The sequence below is a fragment of the Hoplias malabaricus genome, chromosome 3 (assembly GCF_029633855.1).
Source record: "Hoplias malabaricus isolate fHopMal1 chromosome 3, fHopMal1.hap1, whole genome shotgun sequence".
Classification (NCBI taxonomy): Eukaryota; Metazoa; Chordata; class Actinopteri; order Characiformes; family Erythrinidae; genus Hoplias; species Hoplias malabaricus.
Genome location: NC_089802.1, coordinates 11,733,494 through 11,751,702, shown reverse-complemented (window position 1 = coordinate 11,751,702; position 18,209 = coordinate 11,733,494). Strand labels below are relative to the sequence as shown.

The 18,209-nt window shown below is 37.8% G+C and overlaps 1 protein-coding gene across 2 annotated transcripts in view; it reads left to right on the top strand.

Annotated features, from left to right (window-relative positions):
* Nucleotides 1–18,209, top strand: part of svila (supervillin a) — a 72,068-nt gene that overhangs the window by 41,781 nt on the left and 12,078 nt on the right. The window contains exons 12-25 of one of the 2 annotated variants that reach the window (XM_066663266.1): nt 335–430; nt 1,892–2,144; nt 4,237–4,585; nt 5,494–5,710; nt 7,370–7,502; nt 9,336–9,380; nt 12,294–12,462; nt 12,980–13,066; nt 13,433–13,519; nt 13,602–13,779; nt 14,015–14,187; nt 14,662–14,817; nt 16,239–16,375; nt 17,682–17,829. In XM_066663266.1, coding sequence (XP_066519363.1) covers nt 335–430; nt 1,892–2,144; nt 4,237–4,585; nt 5,494–5,710; nt 7,370–7,502; nt 9,336–9,380; nt 12,294–12,462; nt 12,980–13,066; nt 13,433–13,519; nt 13,602–13,779; nt 14,015–14,187; nt 14,662–14,817; nt 16,239–16,375; nt 17,682–17,829 — 2,228 coding nt within the window. The remainder of the gene's footprint in view (nt 1–334; nt 431–1,891; nt 2,145–4,236; nt 4,586–5,493; nt 5,711–7,369; nt 7,503–9,335; nt 9,381–12,293; nt 12,463–12,979; nt 13,067–13,432; nt 13,520–13,601; nt 13,780–14,014; nt 14,188–14,661; nt 14,818–16,238; nt 16,376–17,681; nt 17,830–18,209) is intronic. The other variant, XM_066663267.1, reaches the window with a different exon arrangement.

The following is an 18,209-nucleotide window of genomic DNA, read 5'->3' as shown; positions in this document are numbered from 1 at the left end:
GTATACATGCACACACCGGAGATTTTAGGACTTTAGAAGTTTTCAAAAGATTGGCTAGACTAGGGGTCTTTAATTCCAGTTTTGGTGGGCTGCAGTCCAGCACAGCTTGCCAGATTCTGGCCTCAAACACGGCTACTAAACCTGGCCTTTGATTTTAGAGTTGAGTTAAAGATTTAACCTCAAAACATTGGTCTCTTATTTTCCAGAACCAGAACAGGTGAGCCCTATTCTAGGGTCTTAGTAAAATGTTGGGATATATTTTTATCAGGTATTTATCTCCTTTATTTACTCCTGACCCTTCTCTCTGTTTCTTCTTCCTTCTCACGCTGTGAAGTGTCCCTGGTCCTTTGACCCAGACTGTGTCTGTTCATTCTTCAGTAGCACGTGTTCCTAGTCCCACTGTAGTCAACAGCACAGTCACCCAACACAGGTACCCCAGGTGTACTACACACACACAGGCACTGTGCATGTTTGTGCAAAACGGGCATGGTCATTCCAATCAATACTAACAGTGTGTATAAAAGGGCCTCACAGAGAGTATGCACTTTTCATGCTTTGTGATGTGAGCTCAACAAAAAAGTTTTAGAAGAGTTCATTGTGAGAAGTAAGTTGAATATGGATTAATCTGATTCTTTTAGCATATTGTGACTGTTACTTTGTGTGTTCTGGTAAAAAGGCTGGTAGAAATGGTCTAAGGCAGTGTTTCCCAAACTTTTCTTCAGCCTCATCCTGTTTTGTAGATATATTTTCAGCCATCCACATCTGACACACACATACATGACTTTTTCCTCCAACCTTCACTGTAATTTAGTTTTATTTGTAAATCACACAAAACCACAACTTCTTATTGAGCAGAAGTTATAGAATTTACAGTGGATTTTAAAAAATACCATTGTGTTCCGATATCAAGAATACAGAGTGAAGTATGCTTAGGTGCACTGCTCCCTCTTGTGGTAGTTTAAGATTAAAACACCTCACCTTTACATTGAAATTCCACCACATTTACAAATAGTCTGCCTAATATAGCAGTTATGATGTAAAATTGGTTATTTTTAGTGACTGATATTTGAAATGCCTCATTCTAAAGTCTGAATTCTTTGCCATTTTGGAGATGGGATCAGGACACAGGAAGCATCTAAATCTGTCTTACAGAAAAGTGTTCTGTGAGAAAACGTTCTGACGACCATTACACCTCAACTGAACGGTGTTGATATGCTTTGAGAAGAATCCCCTTCTAAAGGCTTCTGTATCTTTTTAAGAAAACAAAGAAGCAGATTAAGTGTGGATCAGTTGATTAAACCAAAGGTCAGCCTTACAACGGTCAATATCGTCTGATAGGTTTCCACATGTTTGGTACAGATGTGATAACCCATGGTGTGAAAGAGTCATCAGGTTTTGTGGAGAATGCTGTGATGTTTTAGATGCTCTGCTTTGGTTACATCACGCTTCCTCAGCAATGGCTGACTGCTCAGGCTCTGCATGCTTTTGCTGTGCCATTACAAATGCACTCTCTGTGCTGCGCATTCTAGTGTAATCTTTAATGTAGTGTTAGATCACGCCACCCTCAAAAGTTCACAGCACACATTTATTCTGTCCTGTCGATAAATGGTTATTGCTTTGACTTGAAATGGAACTTAAAACATGACATGAGCTTAAAATGTTGCTATTTTTATTTCTAATTCATGCTTGTCAGTTTTAGCTCAGTAATTTGGTTCAGTGCTTTTTCAGTAGTTAGTACAAGCATCTGTCTTGTAAACTCAAAGCTAATGCTATATGAATGGCCTGTGAAATTCTTAATGCAGTTGCAAACACATTAAATGACTGACACTGAAAAAGCTTGTGTTATTATTATTATTTTTTACTAATATACTGTGTTTTATTTCTCTCTCAGCTCTATGGTGGTGAGGGAGCAGGTAAAGAATGGTCGGCAACCTCAGGACAGTTGTAATGCAGAAAGAAGTGTCCCTGATATTTCTACTGAAGGTCAGGAGGAACCTGACCTGTCCACTCTCAGCTTGGCAGAGAAGATGGCTATTTTTAACAGACTGACCAAGCAGTCTACGTTTATCCCCGTCACCCGTAGAGGCAGTCGTTCTCGTCGCAGTAATGCCCGCTACCAGACACAGCCCATCACACCCGGAGAGGTGCGGCACATCACACTTCTTTATCTATAACTCACACAACTTCTGCTATTTTATTATGAACTGTGTGTCAAAAGTTTGCTTTTCATGGTTACATTTCAGCAAGTATGAAATATATCTACAAAGGTTTTGATCAAGTGAAATAGTCTGGAATATACCCACAGTGTTTGCATCAGTATGAAGAGCAGGTTTTAGATACGTTTAAATGCTCATGAGTGCTAACATCACAACCAGAGGATAAAGTCTGTGTGTGGTATAGGAACATGCAATTGGAACTGACTAAATCTGATTTATTTGCTTCAAATGCTATTTACCAAAATCAATCTACATCTTACCTGATCTGTGTTGTAATTTGAACAGATAAATATTAGCCAAACACTCTTGCGCTGTAAATGGATACAGTTGCTGCTACCTAGACAAACGTCTGAATGTGCTACAAAGCCAGTAGCATTTTCTTTACCCTTAATATAACGTCATCTGATGCATGCCATTCAAATATGCAACTTTTTATTTAAAAACCAAAAAGGCCAGTTTTGTTCATATGAAAAGCTAATTCATATTATGATTTTGGCACAACATGTAGTGTCTTAAAATACAGGAGGTCCTCGGGTTACGTCAGTCCCGAGTTACGATGTTTTGTGGTTACGACACATCTCCCATTTACTGTATATAGCCTTGTTTTGATTTGACTTAAGTGGTTTTACGTCCTAAACATCGTAATGTGAACTTCGTGTGTGGTGTGCGCGGCGGAAGAATACACGGTTACGCGGCTCAGGACCGAGGAGGATGGCGTCAGGATAGGATAAGTGCATACAGTATGTTATTTACGAACAGTATGCACGTATGTTCCGACTTACACCGAAAATCGGTTTACGACTCGACGTAGGAACGGATCAACGTCATAAGTCGAGGACCCCCTGTAGTCAGCTTCACTATAGAAGATGTAATAACCAGTGTTTCTGTGAATGTTGAATGATGACCATTAAGGAAACCCATGTTAAATTTTTGCAGCTATGACCGCAACCCATATCTGTCTGTGTGTGCACTGACACACACACATGCATAAATACATAAAATGGACTGTAATGGTTCTCTTTGGTATAGGATGACTCCGACTCTGAACTTTATGATGAAGAAATGCAGGGCTCAGATACACTGAGCAATCTGGACGATGTGAGAGCTTTTAGAACTGCGTGGTTCTGCTCTAGAACTTGAATCTGCTTTGCAGTCTGATCTGAGTTGTTTGCAAGCATGCTTTTGAATGCTGCAGTTCTATGAAATACATTTTCTCACAATATTGGCACATTTGCCAAGAAAGTTTGACTTAGAGCGTCAGAAAGGTTTTTTTTTCTCCACAAGTGAAAGCAGATTTTACTGAATGAGCAAACTGTAGGTGCACGTGAGTGAGAGAGCATACAACATTTGAGAGGGTCAGTGTGTGTCTGTGCTTTTGGGTGCATCTTGCGTGCTATGTTTGAGTGCATTGTGGCTTTGAGATTATTGGCATTTCTGAGAAGGCCCCTGATGAGTCACAAATACAGTATATGCGTGTATTGATGATGGAGATATGGTTTTGCACCCTTAATCTGAAATAATTTTAGACGTGGTAAAAACAAGATTTTCTTTCAGTACAAAATCTCCTAACACTCCTTTGAGGAAAAACCTTTCTTTCCCATAATCATGTGGCATAGTGAAAGATTTTGCTGTGGAAGAAAATCCTCTTCTAAAGTCTCCTCTGTCTACAATGATTTGATTGTGATTTCAAAGCCACCCTGTGAACCAGTATCTCCTTAACAATAGGAGCAGAGGTAAAAAAAAAATACATATTGCTTTTACGTGTCTAGAGTTGCCTTAACAATGGCTGGAAGAATGAAGAAACTGGTTTCAGGAAAAAATGCAAAGACAGACTTTTTTAACCTGTTTTTAAATTTCCCTGAATTCAGATCTGTTTGTCTTTCATTTTTTTCATGTCTGTTTTTGATTAAAATGAACATGCCTCTGTTCAGTTCTTGCTCTCATTTTTTCTTCTGTCTCTCTCTATCTTTTTCATCTCTGCCTAACTGTATTTTCTTCATCCCTTCTTTTTCGGTCTCAGATTGGAGGTGGGTCTCATTTAAGCATGACCTCCTCAATGCAATCTTCCACAGTTTCTACAACACACGCTGGTGACATCCATTTGACCATGCCCTCTGTCACCTGCGATGGACAAACGCACCATTCTCAACCTGCTACAACGGTCCAGTCTCTAAAAGGCCCCAGTGATTCCTCTGTCGCACTAGGACAGGAGCCTAGGCTGGGCATTGGGAAAAGGAAGAACCCCTCTCCAGACAGCATAAAACAGCCACCCAGAGTGTGGGAGGAACAGAGAGGTCACAACAAGGCTGACATGACTTCTGACTTCCAGGAGAAAGATGTTGAGCAGATTTCTAAATCCACAGCATCAGGTAGTATTATATTATAGGTGCAAAACATTGCAATAGAATTGACTTTTAAAACATTCACTCACTTCTTGATGTTTGACATTCTTCTCATATATTTTTAAAATTGTAATGTTTATTAACAGTATGGTTTTTATGGCTATTCTCAAATTGCACAGCTACAATTGATCTGTTGATACCATGATAGTTTTCAAATTTCCTGAGAACCATTTTCAGTTATGGCATCATAATAAAGTGATGCATATTTAAAATCTTTCTCACAGATTGATTCAGTTATGTGCTGATCAATTACAAAGATTTGCAAAGACTTGATTTATATGTTTTGGTATGATTCAGAATGAATTCTGAATACTCGGTATGCTCAGAATACTCAGAGCTGCTGGAGGACCTATGACAAAGTATACAGAACCACTTTATTATTGAATTTCTATATGAAGGATTACCCTCAGTGGATTGGTCATCAGATGTGTACATAGAGCTTGTATAATTTCCATTAAACTAACAAAAAATTAAAAAAAAGCATTGCAAGTAGAAATAAAATCTTTATTGGAGCTGGTAATGAACCTGTAATCACCTCAGCCAATGGCAGTGATTAATAGGAAAATGCTTTCCATTTGTAAAGCAGGTGAAAAATAATAGTTTGAAAACTACTGTCAACACTTCCTGCTGAATCTGTCTAGTAGGCAGACTTATAGTTCTGTTGGTTTCCTCTGTTTACCCACAAACCACTTGTTTCAGTCGCACATGCAGATTAACACGTATTTTATGCAAATTAGCTAACACACTGTGAAGCTCTCACCAATAATGTAGCAGCTGTGAAAAATGCCCACCCCACTTCTCGTCATGCTGTAGGGCTCAGCCATTTGGGCTGTCCTAAAGCTTCCTGTGTCTGTGTGTGTGTGTGTGTGTAACAGGTCTTTGTGAGCAGGCACTTTCAGTGCGAGCTGCATCACAGCCTTCGTCCTCAAACTGGAGCAGCACTCTCACACCACACGCACACACTCTATCACACCCTGTGCAGTCCCTTGAGTCCAGCAGAATCATATCTGAGGAGAGAGAGAGAGACTTGCTGACCGAAGAGACTGACGAGATGTCAGACATGACAGCCCGGCAGATGTCCGTCAAAGAAAGGTGAGCAGTGCTGCGTGTGTGTGCTTTTAAATGTTGACAACAGCAGTGTGTGCCCACTGCACTGTAAATAAATAACACACAATAATGCCAGTTTAGTTTTGATAGACTTATAGTACAACTGTTAAAACTACTACTAATACTTCTGCTATATGTTCAGCTACTACTATGTATGCTACTATCATTTCTACTACTATGGCTAATATTACTATTAATGGTAGTGTAGGTTGAATGCACATCTTTGATTTTCTCTCAGTTGATTCGAACTTTGAAATGTAAGCTAATAAGATGTGACACAAGACAGGCCCCTTGGAAGCAATTCTATATAAGGCTATGTCTGTGCCGCGATTGTGAATCAGTGTCAGAATGATTACTTGACTGTTTACAGGATGTCAAAACTGCCAGGACATGGTCTTCACTTTGACAGACTGTCTGAGACTGGATTATGAGAGAAAGAGTACGAGTGATTCTTTTTCCTGACAGTAAATATTAGGTTTGGGCAGTATAACACTAATACAGCATACCGCAGTATATATAAATGGATGGTACCTCCATTGTGTGTGGTGTCAAATTTCTGTTATCTGCCTTTAAGTACAAGGCCAAAGAACTCATTTATGTGCATTTAAGAAAGCCACAGGGAAGGGGTGCTTTGGGATTTCACTGACTGCTGATGTTTCTCTAGCACTAGACTTTATTTATTTATTTATAAATCGTCAACACGTCAGTGTGCACTGTTAGGCTGTGCTGAGATGAACTACACTCACAGATATGAGGAGGCACATGCAGCCCAACAATGCACACCCCACGGTAATACCGTATACAGTGTTACTTTGAGACGTTATGATGGTATAAAAAAATACTGCCTATCCCTAGTCAAAAATTTGATTGGCTTTAATGTGTCTGGTGGTACATGATATAAAAAGATGGGGCACATTTTAGAAAGTTTTTTTTTTGTAGGTTGTAAGAAAGTATACAAAGTAAACAATATTTTACAGAATCTAAAGAATGTCTATTTAGAGGTGAAGGAGCTCGTTTCATGCAGTGTGAAATATGACTTTTTTTAATGTGGGTGGAAAACCTGAAAGGACAGTTTAGTTTTTCACAGGGGTATAAATCACCCCAGCAGTATACTGTGTGAGCAACATTTAAGTGCATTTGAGAGGCAGCTGATTGGCTTTTCGATCCAAAACAATTAATCTAACATCAGAAGCTGACCTCACTAATGTTGTCATATATTCATTAGTCATCACCCCAATCTATGGGGACAAGTAACTTATTAATACCCTGAATTTCATTGTGTATACTTGACCTGCATAAATAAACAGGGGTCAAATCATACACCACCAGTATGTGTATTGATGTGCTTGGAGATTTCTGAATTCGCTAATGCGCAATCAAAGTGTTGCGTAACTCATGGACAGTTGGCAGACATCTGTGGCTGCCATAGATGTACTGGCGTAAGCAAGTGGGCCTTTAAATTGATTGATGACATCATGCAGTGTAGGGAAAATAAAAAGTCAACAGGGCTAATTTTGTGTGCAGACATAGGTGAAAAGAAGAGAGTTTTGAGGGAAAGTCTAAGGCAGCATAGTTTCAGTAGTTTCTGAAAGTTGTTGCTTTAGATTTGACCTGATGTGTGTTTATGTACCTTTGTTTCACCAGACTGGCTCTGCTGAGGAAGAGTGGTGAGGAAGACTGGAGGAACAGGATCAATAAGAAGCAGGACATTGTGCAAGTTGCCATTTCAGAGAGACATGCTCAGCTATGGGAGGTGGAGCAGACCTTCAAGAAGAAGGTAACCCCTGAACCTTGAATATTAAAGTTGAATATACACTTCAACTTTAGAAAAACAAATGGCTTTTTTTATTTTCAGTGTTTCTGTTCCTCTTTATACAAGTAAACCATTCTCTGCGCAGGAATCATCCAAACCTTATCCAATCTAAAACTAGAAAGCCATGTCTAAGTCAGTCAGGGGTATCTCTAAACAGAGAGGGGATGTGCTTTTCTTATTCTATTTTCTTTTTTTATGTTTGTTTGACCCTATCTTTCTGCATGCTCATGTCTGTCGGCATGGTAAAGTGATTTTGTCTGATTTTTGGCTTTTTTGTGGATAATAGAAGTGCATGTGTGATGATACAAGTTAAATGTTTTTCTTATGTGAAAAATGCATATGTTACTGATATTATATGTGTTTAGACTGTAAAATGAGTGTGTCTATGTGGAACTACTTAATTTATCCATGCTGTACACTGTCAGAAAATGTGTCACTGTGGTGGTGCCCTAAAGGCTACGTATTTGTACCTTTTAATTAGGGAATGTAATAGAATAATGTACAATAACAATTGTAGATTTTATAATTGTGTTGATTTCATACGATCTGTTTCATCTCAAGGACTTTTGTGTGTTTATATTTGACACAGTTCCATAATGAAAACTTATAAATATTCACCTCTCCTTATGGAGAAGAGTAATGTACCTCAGTTGTACCTCTTTTCTGAGAGTGTCGTGTATTTATTAATGGAATTAAAATGATTACTCTGATAAAAACATATATTTTCTAAATTATGACTGAGCAGGATAGTTTTTATCTATTTATTATATGTAATGTCTCTCAAGCTTGGCCAGATTAATAATACAGTCAGTCTTAGAATTGGTTTTTGAGACTGTAAGATCTTTAGTGTTGTTGTATGTGTGTTAAGTAATATTTATATGTAAGTTCACTACAGCGTATTCAATATTTAGATGATAGATTGTTTTTGCCTTTTTTTCTAATTGCATAGAAGAGAACAGGAATAACTTATGAGTTTATAAGTTAATATAGTTCAGTTTTATTTCCTTTTATAGTTTTTTAATGTTTTTAGTTATTTGATCACATAATTCATTATTAACCTTCATATATACATAACTAATCACAGTACATATGTGTACTCTAATACTAAACTGTGTTACAAGTTTCACATGTAACCAAGCATTCTGATGGTCTTTTCTTGTTTTGCTTGATTTCTTACATTGTGTTGATCTAATACAATGCTTTTGGCCTGTTATGGGATTAGTAATGTCCTGTTATGTTTTTCTTTTTTCAATTTATATGTTTTCTGTGTCTTTACCCTTTCTCTGAGTTTACTCTTTAGTTTTTGTGTAAAGATTCACATGTACCTCTCTGTTTGGATTTATTCATAAGACTGCAATAAATGGATTTGCCCTTCACTGGTAACTCTTAAAGTAATGTATTTGATTTACATTAGTCATAGTTAATCGTCCTCTGTTCTGTGATCTTACTGTTGTCTCTAAAGAACACAGATAGTCCATACTGAAGTATGCACTGTTCTTATTCTTTTTATTAATGTTTATTCGCTTAGTCATTCAGCATGCATTGTATTAAAGATCATAAATTATGAGAAGATGAATGTTTTTAAAGCACAATGCAGCAAAAAGCAATTAATAGTTGTCAGCAATAGATAGTACTTTGATAGAATTTTCTAAATTTATGTAGAAAAGGTAGGACAGCACTCCAGATTCCAGTGGTTTATTCAAGTGTATGTTGCATCATAAGAAAACCTAGTGGATTTATTTCAGTTTCAATGCTTTAGGGAGCATATCTTCTTGTTCATTTTACCCCCTTTTCTAGGGCAATGGAATGATTGATGACTTTGCTGTTTCTGACCAGCTCTGGGTAAGATTGTTTGCTGATAGCCCCTGTGAGGCTGAATTCACCTGTTGATAGTGTGGTGTGGAGATTAAAAGGTGTCTTTGTGTTTGGACTCACTCATGGTGATGGTGTGCTGTGCTGGTGTTTTTAGCTGTTGTTTTGGTGAATTGTGAACAACCCCTGCACTTAAGGTGGTGGATTTGCTAGTTTTGTGCTGCCATAATAACAAAGCAATCTAACTTGCTTGTATTTCTGTATTTGAATTCTCATTACCATGGCTTTGTCATTCCATACGGTGGCTGGTGACATTCTCCTAGTTAAGGTTTTATCTCCACAGATTGCAACAGATTTTTAAAATGCTTAAATTTCTGTTAGTGGAAAGTATAAGTGCATAATTGAATGTGTCCTTATATTAAATACATTTTTCATGGCAGTGTTTAAGTTTGTGTCTCACTTCCATTTTATGTTCATATTTGCCATAACGTATACATTTTTAATAACTTTCATTGCTTAATTGTTAAAATATTTATCTATAGTAATAAACCTGTGATACCTAAATATTATCAGCCAAACAATATACAATAAAAAAAACAAACATATACAGTAAAAAAGGCTAAGCACCACTTAATGGGCCTTCATGAATATTTCACATTATTTTAGTTACTGACATATATAAGTATGAATTAAAATAAAAATAGCAGCTTAATTTGCTTTAAAACTGACAATTTTATTAAATTGACGGGAAAAACCCGAGCTCGCTACGGAAATTCTTGAACACAACCGTGACGTCACTGGTGGACAGCAGCTGAACAACGCCGCGGTAAAACGCTGTTACGACTGACTGTTATGACAGTATCTAGCTAAATAACCAACATTATTCATGTCAGTAGCCTAACAATAAGCTAAACTCAAATTTAGAGGTACCGTTATTCTTGTAAATGTGGTCGAAGTCGAAGTCGAATTCATCCGACACTATAAACCTCCGTAATGCAGCTACGTAGCCGAGTATAATCTGAGCCACCGAGTTTAGCAAGTCAAGCTAACGTTAACTAACACCAACTAAAACAGGCGAAGCAAGTGTACTTACATTGTTTACCTCCATGTTACAGAGGCTCTTGAACACCTTTCGTTGATTTCCTTACACCCCCATATTGTTGGAAAACCGTTTTCCTTGAATTAGTAAGAAATAACATGTTTTCTGACTATCAATAAACACAAGTTAGGAACTCATATTCCACTGTATTTGTGTTTGACACTTTCATAGAGCTGGTGCTTAGTCTTTAAGCGCGACTGAACATTTAGACTTCTTTTGTCTCTTTCTTATTTGATCATTACAACTGCATTGAAGGGTCTCACTCAAATCCTCTCTTATTTAGAATGAGAAATCATATTTAGCCAAACTCTGTTGCTAGAAACAAACCTCACTTTGCCTTGTCAAAGTCAGTATCGCTGAATACTTCAAAGTAATGCTTAGACACATCAACAAACCTGTCACCTGTCCTCTGCTTCCCCTGCTCATTTCATTCTCTGTCATTTCTCTTACATCCCTTCATCTCGTTTGTCTTGCTTTCTCCACATCATCCTCCCTGTAGGAACCTGTCTTTTCTTCCACTTTCTCATGTGTTTCTGAGCCTCAGGACAACATCGATTCTACCGAGGTGAGACAGAGAGAGATAGAACAGTGTTACTATCAGCTGGCCAGAAACCATCATTAATATCCACACAGTTAAATACATTGGCCTCTTGCTGTTTTATGAAGGTCCTTAATGTACTAATGAACAACTTTCCCTTCCATTTCTTTCTAACGTTTTTTTTTTCTATGCATTGTTCATTACCCCCCCCCCCCTTGATGAACTGCTCATCCTCAGATGTTCGTTTTTTTTCTGTTGAACTTTCTTAGCTCCCACTTAAAAAAAAAAAAATCTTCTCTGAACAGAACAGCCTGATGTGGTTCTGTGATGATAATTACTGCCTGTGGCTCATGTATTTTCCTGGAGGTGCTTCATGTGTTATTTAGAAGTTGTAAGACTTATTTTAACACTGTCAAGCACTTTACTTAAACCTCCACCAGATAGCATGCTTTGAAATACAGGCAAAGTATAACACAGGTCATTTACCTTTTGAGGAGTTTGTATATGTGAATGTAGATACACTTGCTCCAAATATCATTATATCCTTGTTATTTCTTCATGCAAATATGCATTTATAATGTTGACATTATCTAGCCAACCCCCTCCTGGTGAGAGTTTAAATAAAGTGTAATAGTGTTCACTTGCCTTTGCTATCTTTAGGAAGCTCTAGAGTGCATCCCTTCATCTGTCATCTTCTCTGTCCACTCTTTCCTCACCCCTATCTTTTCCTGTCCCATCTCCTATCCCCATAAAGGCTCCACCCCTGCTTGTGCAGGCGGATGATCGTCATCCCTGGAGACGCAAGGTGCCCCATATCATCCCCCAGCAGATACACTGTCAAACATACACCATGTACACGTTAAATACTGCAGTAAAGTCACTTTAATAAACATCACAAAGACCCCACACATGTTCTGGATTTAGTTGTTGGGTCATTCATATGGGTGTTAATATTAAGTACACACACTGTATCTCTGGACTGGTTGTAATCTTTTTGTTAAAGTAATGGTTCAGCAAAAAAATTGCATTTATTTTTAAAATGCCTCAGATATGTACGTGAATGCATATTTACATTTCTGAGTGCTTCCACGTATTCATTACTATTACAGAGTTATCAGTGTTTGTAGGATTTAGTATGCCTATTAAAATTGTGATAGCTGCATGTCTGAGCAATTGTCACAGTATGATCTTGAACTGAGAAAACAGGATCAATGGTTTTTGCAGATTAGTGGCTTCTGGATATTTATTTAGCAAATATGAAAATGGAGATTGTGAATTTGTGATTGTCTGAGTTTTTGTCTTCCAGAGGATAGGAGAAGAACTGGTAGAGAGTCAGCAGCTGGAGCGCGTAGAGTTGTCCATTCAGGAGCGCAAGCAGCTCATCACAGCCAAAGGGGATTCCTGGAAGAGCAAAGGCCTTGGAGCTGCCAATGACTCCACACAGTTCACCGTTGCTGGTCGGATGGTCAAGAAGGGTCAGCAAATATTTACATGCATGCATTAGCTGTCTTCGTAGAAGTTTAGGAGAAAATATATTTCGTGGTACATATGTCAAAATTAAATATTTCACTAGTACAAGTTTTCCAAGAGTTAAATGTTAAATCAGGCTGATTACATGCACAGTACTGTGCTGCTATGGGAGGAGGAAAGTGCACACTGATTCCCTTGCTTAAAGTCATCAAAACACTTTTACAATAGAAAAAAATTAAAGAAATTTATTTTTTGACAGCCCATGGATTGTTGATTTGTGTGCAGAAGAGAATTTTCACTAAAACCAAAACTTGTCCATACAAACCAGTGTAGGTTCTGGGTCTGAGGATAGGTTGCCCTTAGTCAGGCTTAAATTTTCACAAAACCAGAACTGCAAGTAGTTTTAAATGTTAAATCTTTCTTATTTTCAGTGGTACTATTACTATTATCAGTTGTTATATATAATCGTAGTGTAGGTATTACTGTCATGTAGACCAATATATTTGGACTGATGTGTTTCAGGTCTGGCTTCCCCCTCAATTCTCAAGAATCCTATACTGATTCCTCCATCCACTAAAAACAAGAACACAATCAGCAAGCCCCAGGAAGGTAAGAGACTACATGTGTATCCTGCAAAGCTACTTTTCTAATAGAGAAATTGTTTAACACATAAAACAATTTGATTTGAATGTTTTATGCTGTGTTTTGCTTATTTTTCTTTTGAAAAGTTTCACAAAAATTGTGACTTCACAGTCACAGTGAAGTGACTTGTACAGTGACAATATTGGTATACATGCTAAAATATAGTATAGTATAAGTATAATATATTAAGGTATACTGTGTTTTAATTTGTTATTTGTTTTTATAAATTAAGATCTTTTAAAATGTATAGATGAGTGGTGTTAATCTTTTGCATTGTATTTTATCATGTTGTATTCTCTCATTAAATTTGATCTGTGATCATTGCTTCTCCAGAGATTGAGGTCAGGCAGGGTATGAAAGTTGAGTCAGATCGGAAACTAGACAAGCTGGAGTCCTTCCTTGGTCGACTCAACAGTAAAGGTGAACAAGGTCAATCATTTAAAAGTGAAAATGTTGCCTAACTGAAAACTAAATGCTCTCTTCCTGTCCTTCATTGATTTAGTGGAAGGTCTTCAGGAGACCACTCTTGAAGTCACGGAGAAGAAAGTGAAAGCAATCATGACCCTGGATGATGAGGGCTTTGATAAATTCTACAGACACACAGAGGAACTCGCCAGTGTCACTAGCAAAGTGGAGATCAGTGATGACTTTGATGACATCTTTGGACCTCAGACAGCCAAGTAAGGCTGGTCTGTTGTTTCAGGGTCAAAGACTTGGTGTGGTTTATATACAGTAAAGATTACATTTGCACACATGTCATTTTTCAGTATGGGATTGGTGTAGGGTCATATTTACTTACTAATTGTGTGTATATATGGGTTAATAACTACATTCTCTCATAAACTACATAGAAGCAGATTTTGAACTTTTTTTTTTGTATATTCTGATTCTTTATGTGGCTATTTACATTTATAGGCTGGCCTCAGAGATGGTGCAGCATAAGCGGGCAGTGCGTCCAGCTCGGAACGTTCAGTCATCCAGGAACCCTCTGAAGCTGCTGGCCTCACGAGAGGACATCAGACACGAATACACAGAGCAGAGACTCAACATCAGCATGCTAGAGAGCAAGAGGATTAAACAGGAGAAAAGTGAGTGAAGGACAGAAGGGTTGAAAAGGAAGAACTTGTTTCTGCAGGTGTTTGTAGGAAAAGCAAAGTGGAGACTGAATTAAATACAGTGGAACTTCGCTGGATCTGATTATTGTTTGTAGTGTTTTGTGATGCAAATTTTAAACTGGTGCTAATCATTGGTGTCTGTGTATACACAGATCATAGGTTTAGATAGCTATGTGTGTAGTGATGCACAGGCTCTGAGTGCAACAGCTTTTATTTTAAAAACAGTCCTCATGAAATATATCCAGTGTAAAACTCCTAGATGTTGCTGTTTTGGGTAAAAAAGGATTGTGTCTCAGAATGTTAATGGTCAGCCATACATTAGTTTGTTTTCCAAGTTATGTGACACGTTGAAATGTCCTTAGCATATGATGAATATTTTGGAGTTTATAACTGTAAGCTGTATTATAAGTCTCTCTCTCTCTCTCTCTCTCTCTCTCTCTCTCTCAGTGAGTAAGAAAAGTGGTTTCTCAGCTGTGGCACTGGCAGGTTTGGCAAGTAAAGAGAATTTCAGCAGTGTGAGTTTGCGCAGTGTTAACGTCACTGAGCAGAGGTCCCAAAGCGGTGCCACTCCCTATAAGAGCACCATGCTTATTCAAGTCAAAGGTCAGTACCTCAACCTGTCAACTGGTAAATTAAGCCTGTTGGTGCCCTTAAATTCATTTAATTAAATTTTAAGAAAAAAAAAGTCTCACCTGTAATTGTTTCTGTTCATTTTCAATGAGCTATGATGATCAGGGACATGAGACTTAAATAAAATGAATGATCTGATTTATGGATGCTGGATCACTTGTATCAGCCTCCATTTATTAATGTTTGTAGGTTGTTCTGTGCCTGTGAGGCATATGAAGTCTGACATCTAAACTATAACAGTAATAACATGTCAAAATAATAATGCACATTATGTAAACCAGTGGTTCTCCAAGTGTGGCAGCAAGAGGTGGTATGCCAAATGACCTTAAAACATTTACTACTTAATTAAGGAATTAAGGAACTCAAAACATGAAAATCAAAGTTTTTGAGTAAATTACATAATGTTTCAAAGTTTTCCTAATTATGCCCCAATGAAATTCATTAGTGTTGTAGAAAAATACAACATGTTTTGCATACACTGTAGTCAATTACATCTTTAATGGAACGGCCGTTAGGGGGGGAAATATTCTTCCACGTTTATTTCCAGGGAGGGAAAAACGATCCCCAGTTTTTAGAGAAATCCATGTAAGGAACTCCCAGTTTCAGTAGCTTACTGGACGTAAGCAAAGGCTAGGACCTACGTTAGCAATTAGGTATGTATTATAAAAAGAGAAAAGCAAGTTGAGGCCAAGCCTGAGAAATACTCAGAAGGACTAAATCCAGAGGCAGAAAGAGAAAAACTAAGCAAGAATTCTGTACAAGTGAAGACAATAGAAGAAAACACTCGGCTGAAGGAAAACGTGGCCGTTCTTTGCGTCATTACAGCCCTTAAACAAAGCCTTCACCTACAGCAACAAGTGCAGAGAGCCACTGTGACCTGCCCCAAGCCCCTGCAACGCTGTTGTCACCTGTAGCGTATTAAAGCACATAACTGATATTAAATTGACCTCTCTTTATTATTCCTTTCAAAATGATTATTGCCCATAAATGTTATGTGTTCTTATAAATTGTGTTTAAAACATTCTGTTTAGGCCTAGTTATTGTATTATCTCTCTTTTTTAGTAATTATCTTAGATAATTTCGTGTTAAGCATGCAGATTTCAAGTAAATTAAGAGCAACAAAAACATGCAAAAAATTCAATCAAGATTTTGCCTTATGCCCCCAGAACAGAGGAATTACCAGAGGCACATGTTTTGTGGTAAAAATCATAGGTATTAGTTGGAGGTTTTTGTTTGATAATGTGTTATACTTGGTCTAAAAAGTTTGAGAACCACTGATGTAAACTAAACACAAGGGGAGTATAATATGTGAAATGTAGAGGTGGAATTGGAGTGTGTGCATAAAATATGTATTGTGGATTGGACTGAACAGTTTTCCTTGTTATACTGACTAGGTCGGCGACATGTCCAGACAAGGCTAGTGGAGCCCAGAGCAACCTCACTTAACAGTGGTGATTGCTTCCTCCTGATCACACCTCATCACTGCTTCATTTGGACAGGAGAGTTCGCAAATGTTATTGAGAAGGCTAAAGTGAGTTTTTCCCCTGACACACACATCACATACACACAAGGGAGAACGTCATGGCTCAGCACTGTTTATTTTTGTATCAGAAAGATGAACAGACAAAATTAGCTTAATATAAAGGTAAAAAGAAATGACTAACATTCATTCATATAGTCAGTTTCACTATATTCTGATATTGAAATTGCCCTTTTTTTTTTTTGTTGCTCTGTTTTATCTCAGTCTATATTATGACTGGAATACATAACGAATAACAAGTGTGCTAAACGGCCCCATGCTCTTTTATAATTGTTTGCTATAGAACACTGTTGTAAGAAATTCTTGTATCTCTGAAACACTAAATGAAGTTCAGTTGTTAAGAGTTGGGACTTCAAAACAGTCCAGTAGTCAGCATTGATAAAACAGCCTGAACACCAAAACCGTTTAAAACATTAAAATCGCCAGTCAGACAGACTGATGGAAAAATTCTAGTAAAAAGTTATGACATAAAAGCCTATATCACTTGTTGCCCATGTTTGTGTTTGTGGTTAACTAATCCTCCACGTGCAGGAAGTCAGCAAAAAAAACCACTGAGCTGTGTTGACTTCAAATACCGGAAACCGGAAAACATTTGTAAAAGCAGGAAACATTAAGAAGTGTACACCTGTCATACAAGCTAAAATAGGCTGTTGTTTAACACTAGAGAGGTCAATGAACCCTGAATGGAAATGAATTTGACCTACATTTGAACAATAATATGAGGTACAGGCTTAAAAATGGTGGTTCTACAAGCGTTATTTAGAAAAGAAATGGATTTGATATAGAACCCTGAACATGTGAAGAACTGTTTTCATGAATATAATGCGTGTTACAGTAGAGGAACAATTTTTGGGGCATTAAAGGACCCTGTTCTAGAAGGTGCTGTATAGAACCATCTATAGCACATTCTCCCTCATTCTGAAGAACCCCTTCACATTACAAGGAACTCTTTAATCAAGCAAAACGTCCTTCACATGTTCCGGGTTCTATATAGAACCATTTTCTTTACCAAAGAACCCTTGTAGAACCATTGTTTTTAGGAGTGTAGAGATCCCCAAGTTGCTGAATGGCTTCACTTCTGTCTTTTTAATTTTAATAATGTTATATGTTCTGTTGTGTGTAAGAAAAACAGGATTGTATTGTAACATCATTTGGTGAGAAAGCTAGACATTATTGTTTTTCCACATTTCTCTGTGTACATATAGGCTACTAACAAACAGTTGATTCTTTACTTATGCATTTAAGTGTTAAAAGCACCACTTTCTTATTTTTAAACACTGCCTTATCCTCACTGCAGGCTGCTGAGTTGGCAACTTTTATTCAAACCAAGCATGACCTGGGCTGTAGAGCCACATATGTGCAGACCATAGAGGAAGGGATCAATACACACAGCCATGCAGCCAAGGAGTTCTGGAAGATTTTGGGAGGGCAAACAAGCTATCAAGGCAAGACCTATCATTATCTTCTGTCATAACATTAGTTATGAATGTAACTGTGTGGTTCTAAGAATGCTGGATGACTACCAGAGGGCAGCTCAGCCTGTGTATGTTTCCCTTTGCGTGTAGCACAAATCAAGGGATATATCAACAAAGTCGTGTGTTCACCCAACAAAAGGGATGACACTTGTTGGATGTACTCAGAACTTCTTGCAGCAGAGTGATGGCTCTGGCAATCATGTGGCATTCATAGAACTACAGTTACATTCATATACCTATCATCTTTTTCGTGCCTCCTGATCACCAGAGGGTAGATGACCATCCAAACCAACATAGTTGGGTTTACTGGAGAATCCGGTTAGAGCTGAACAGAAGCTGACATTACAGAC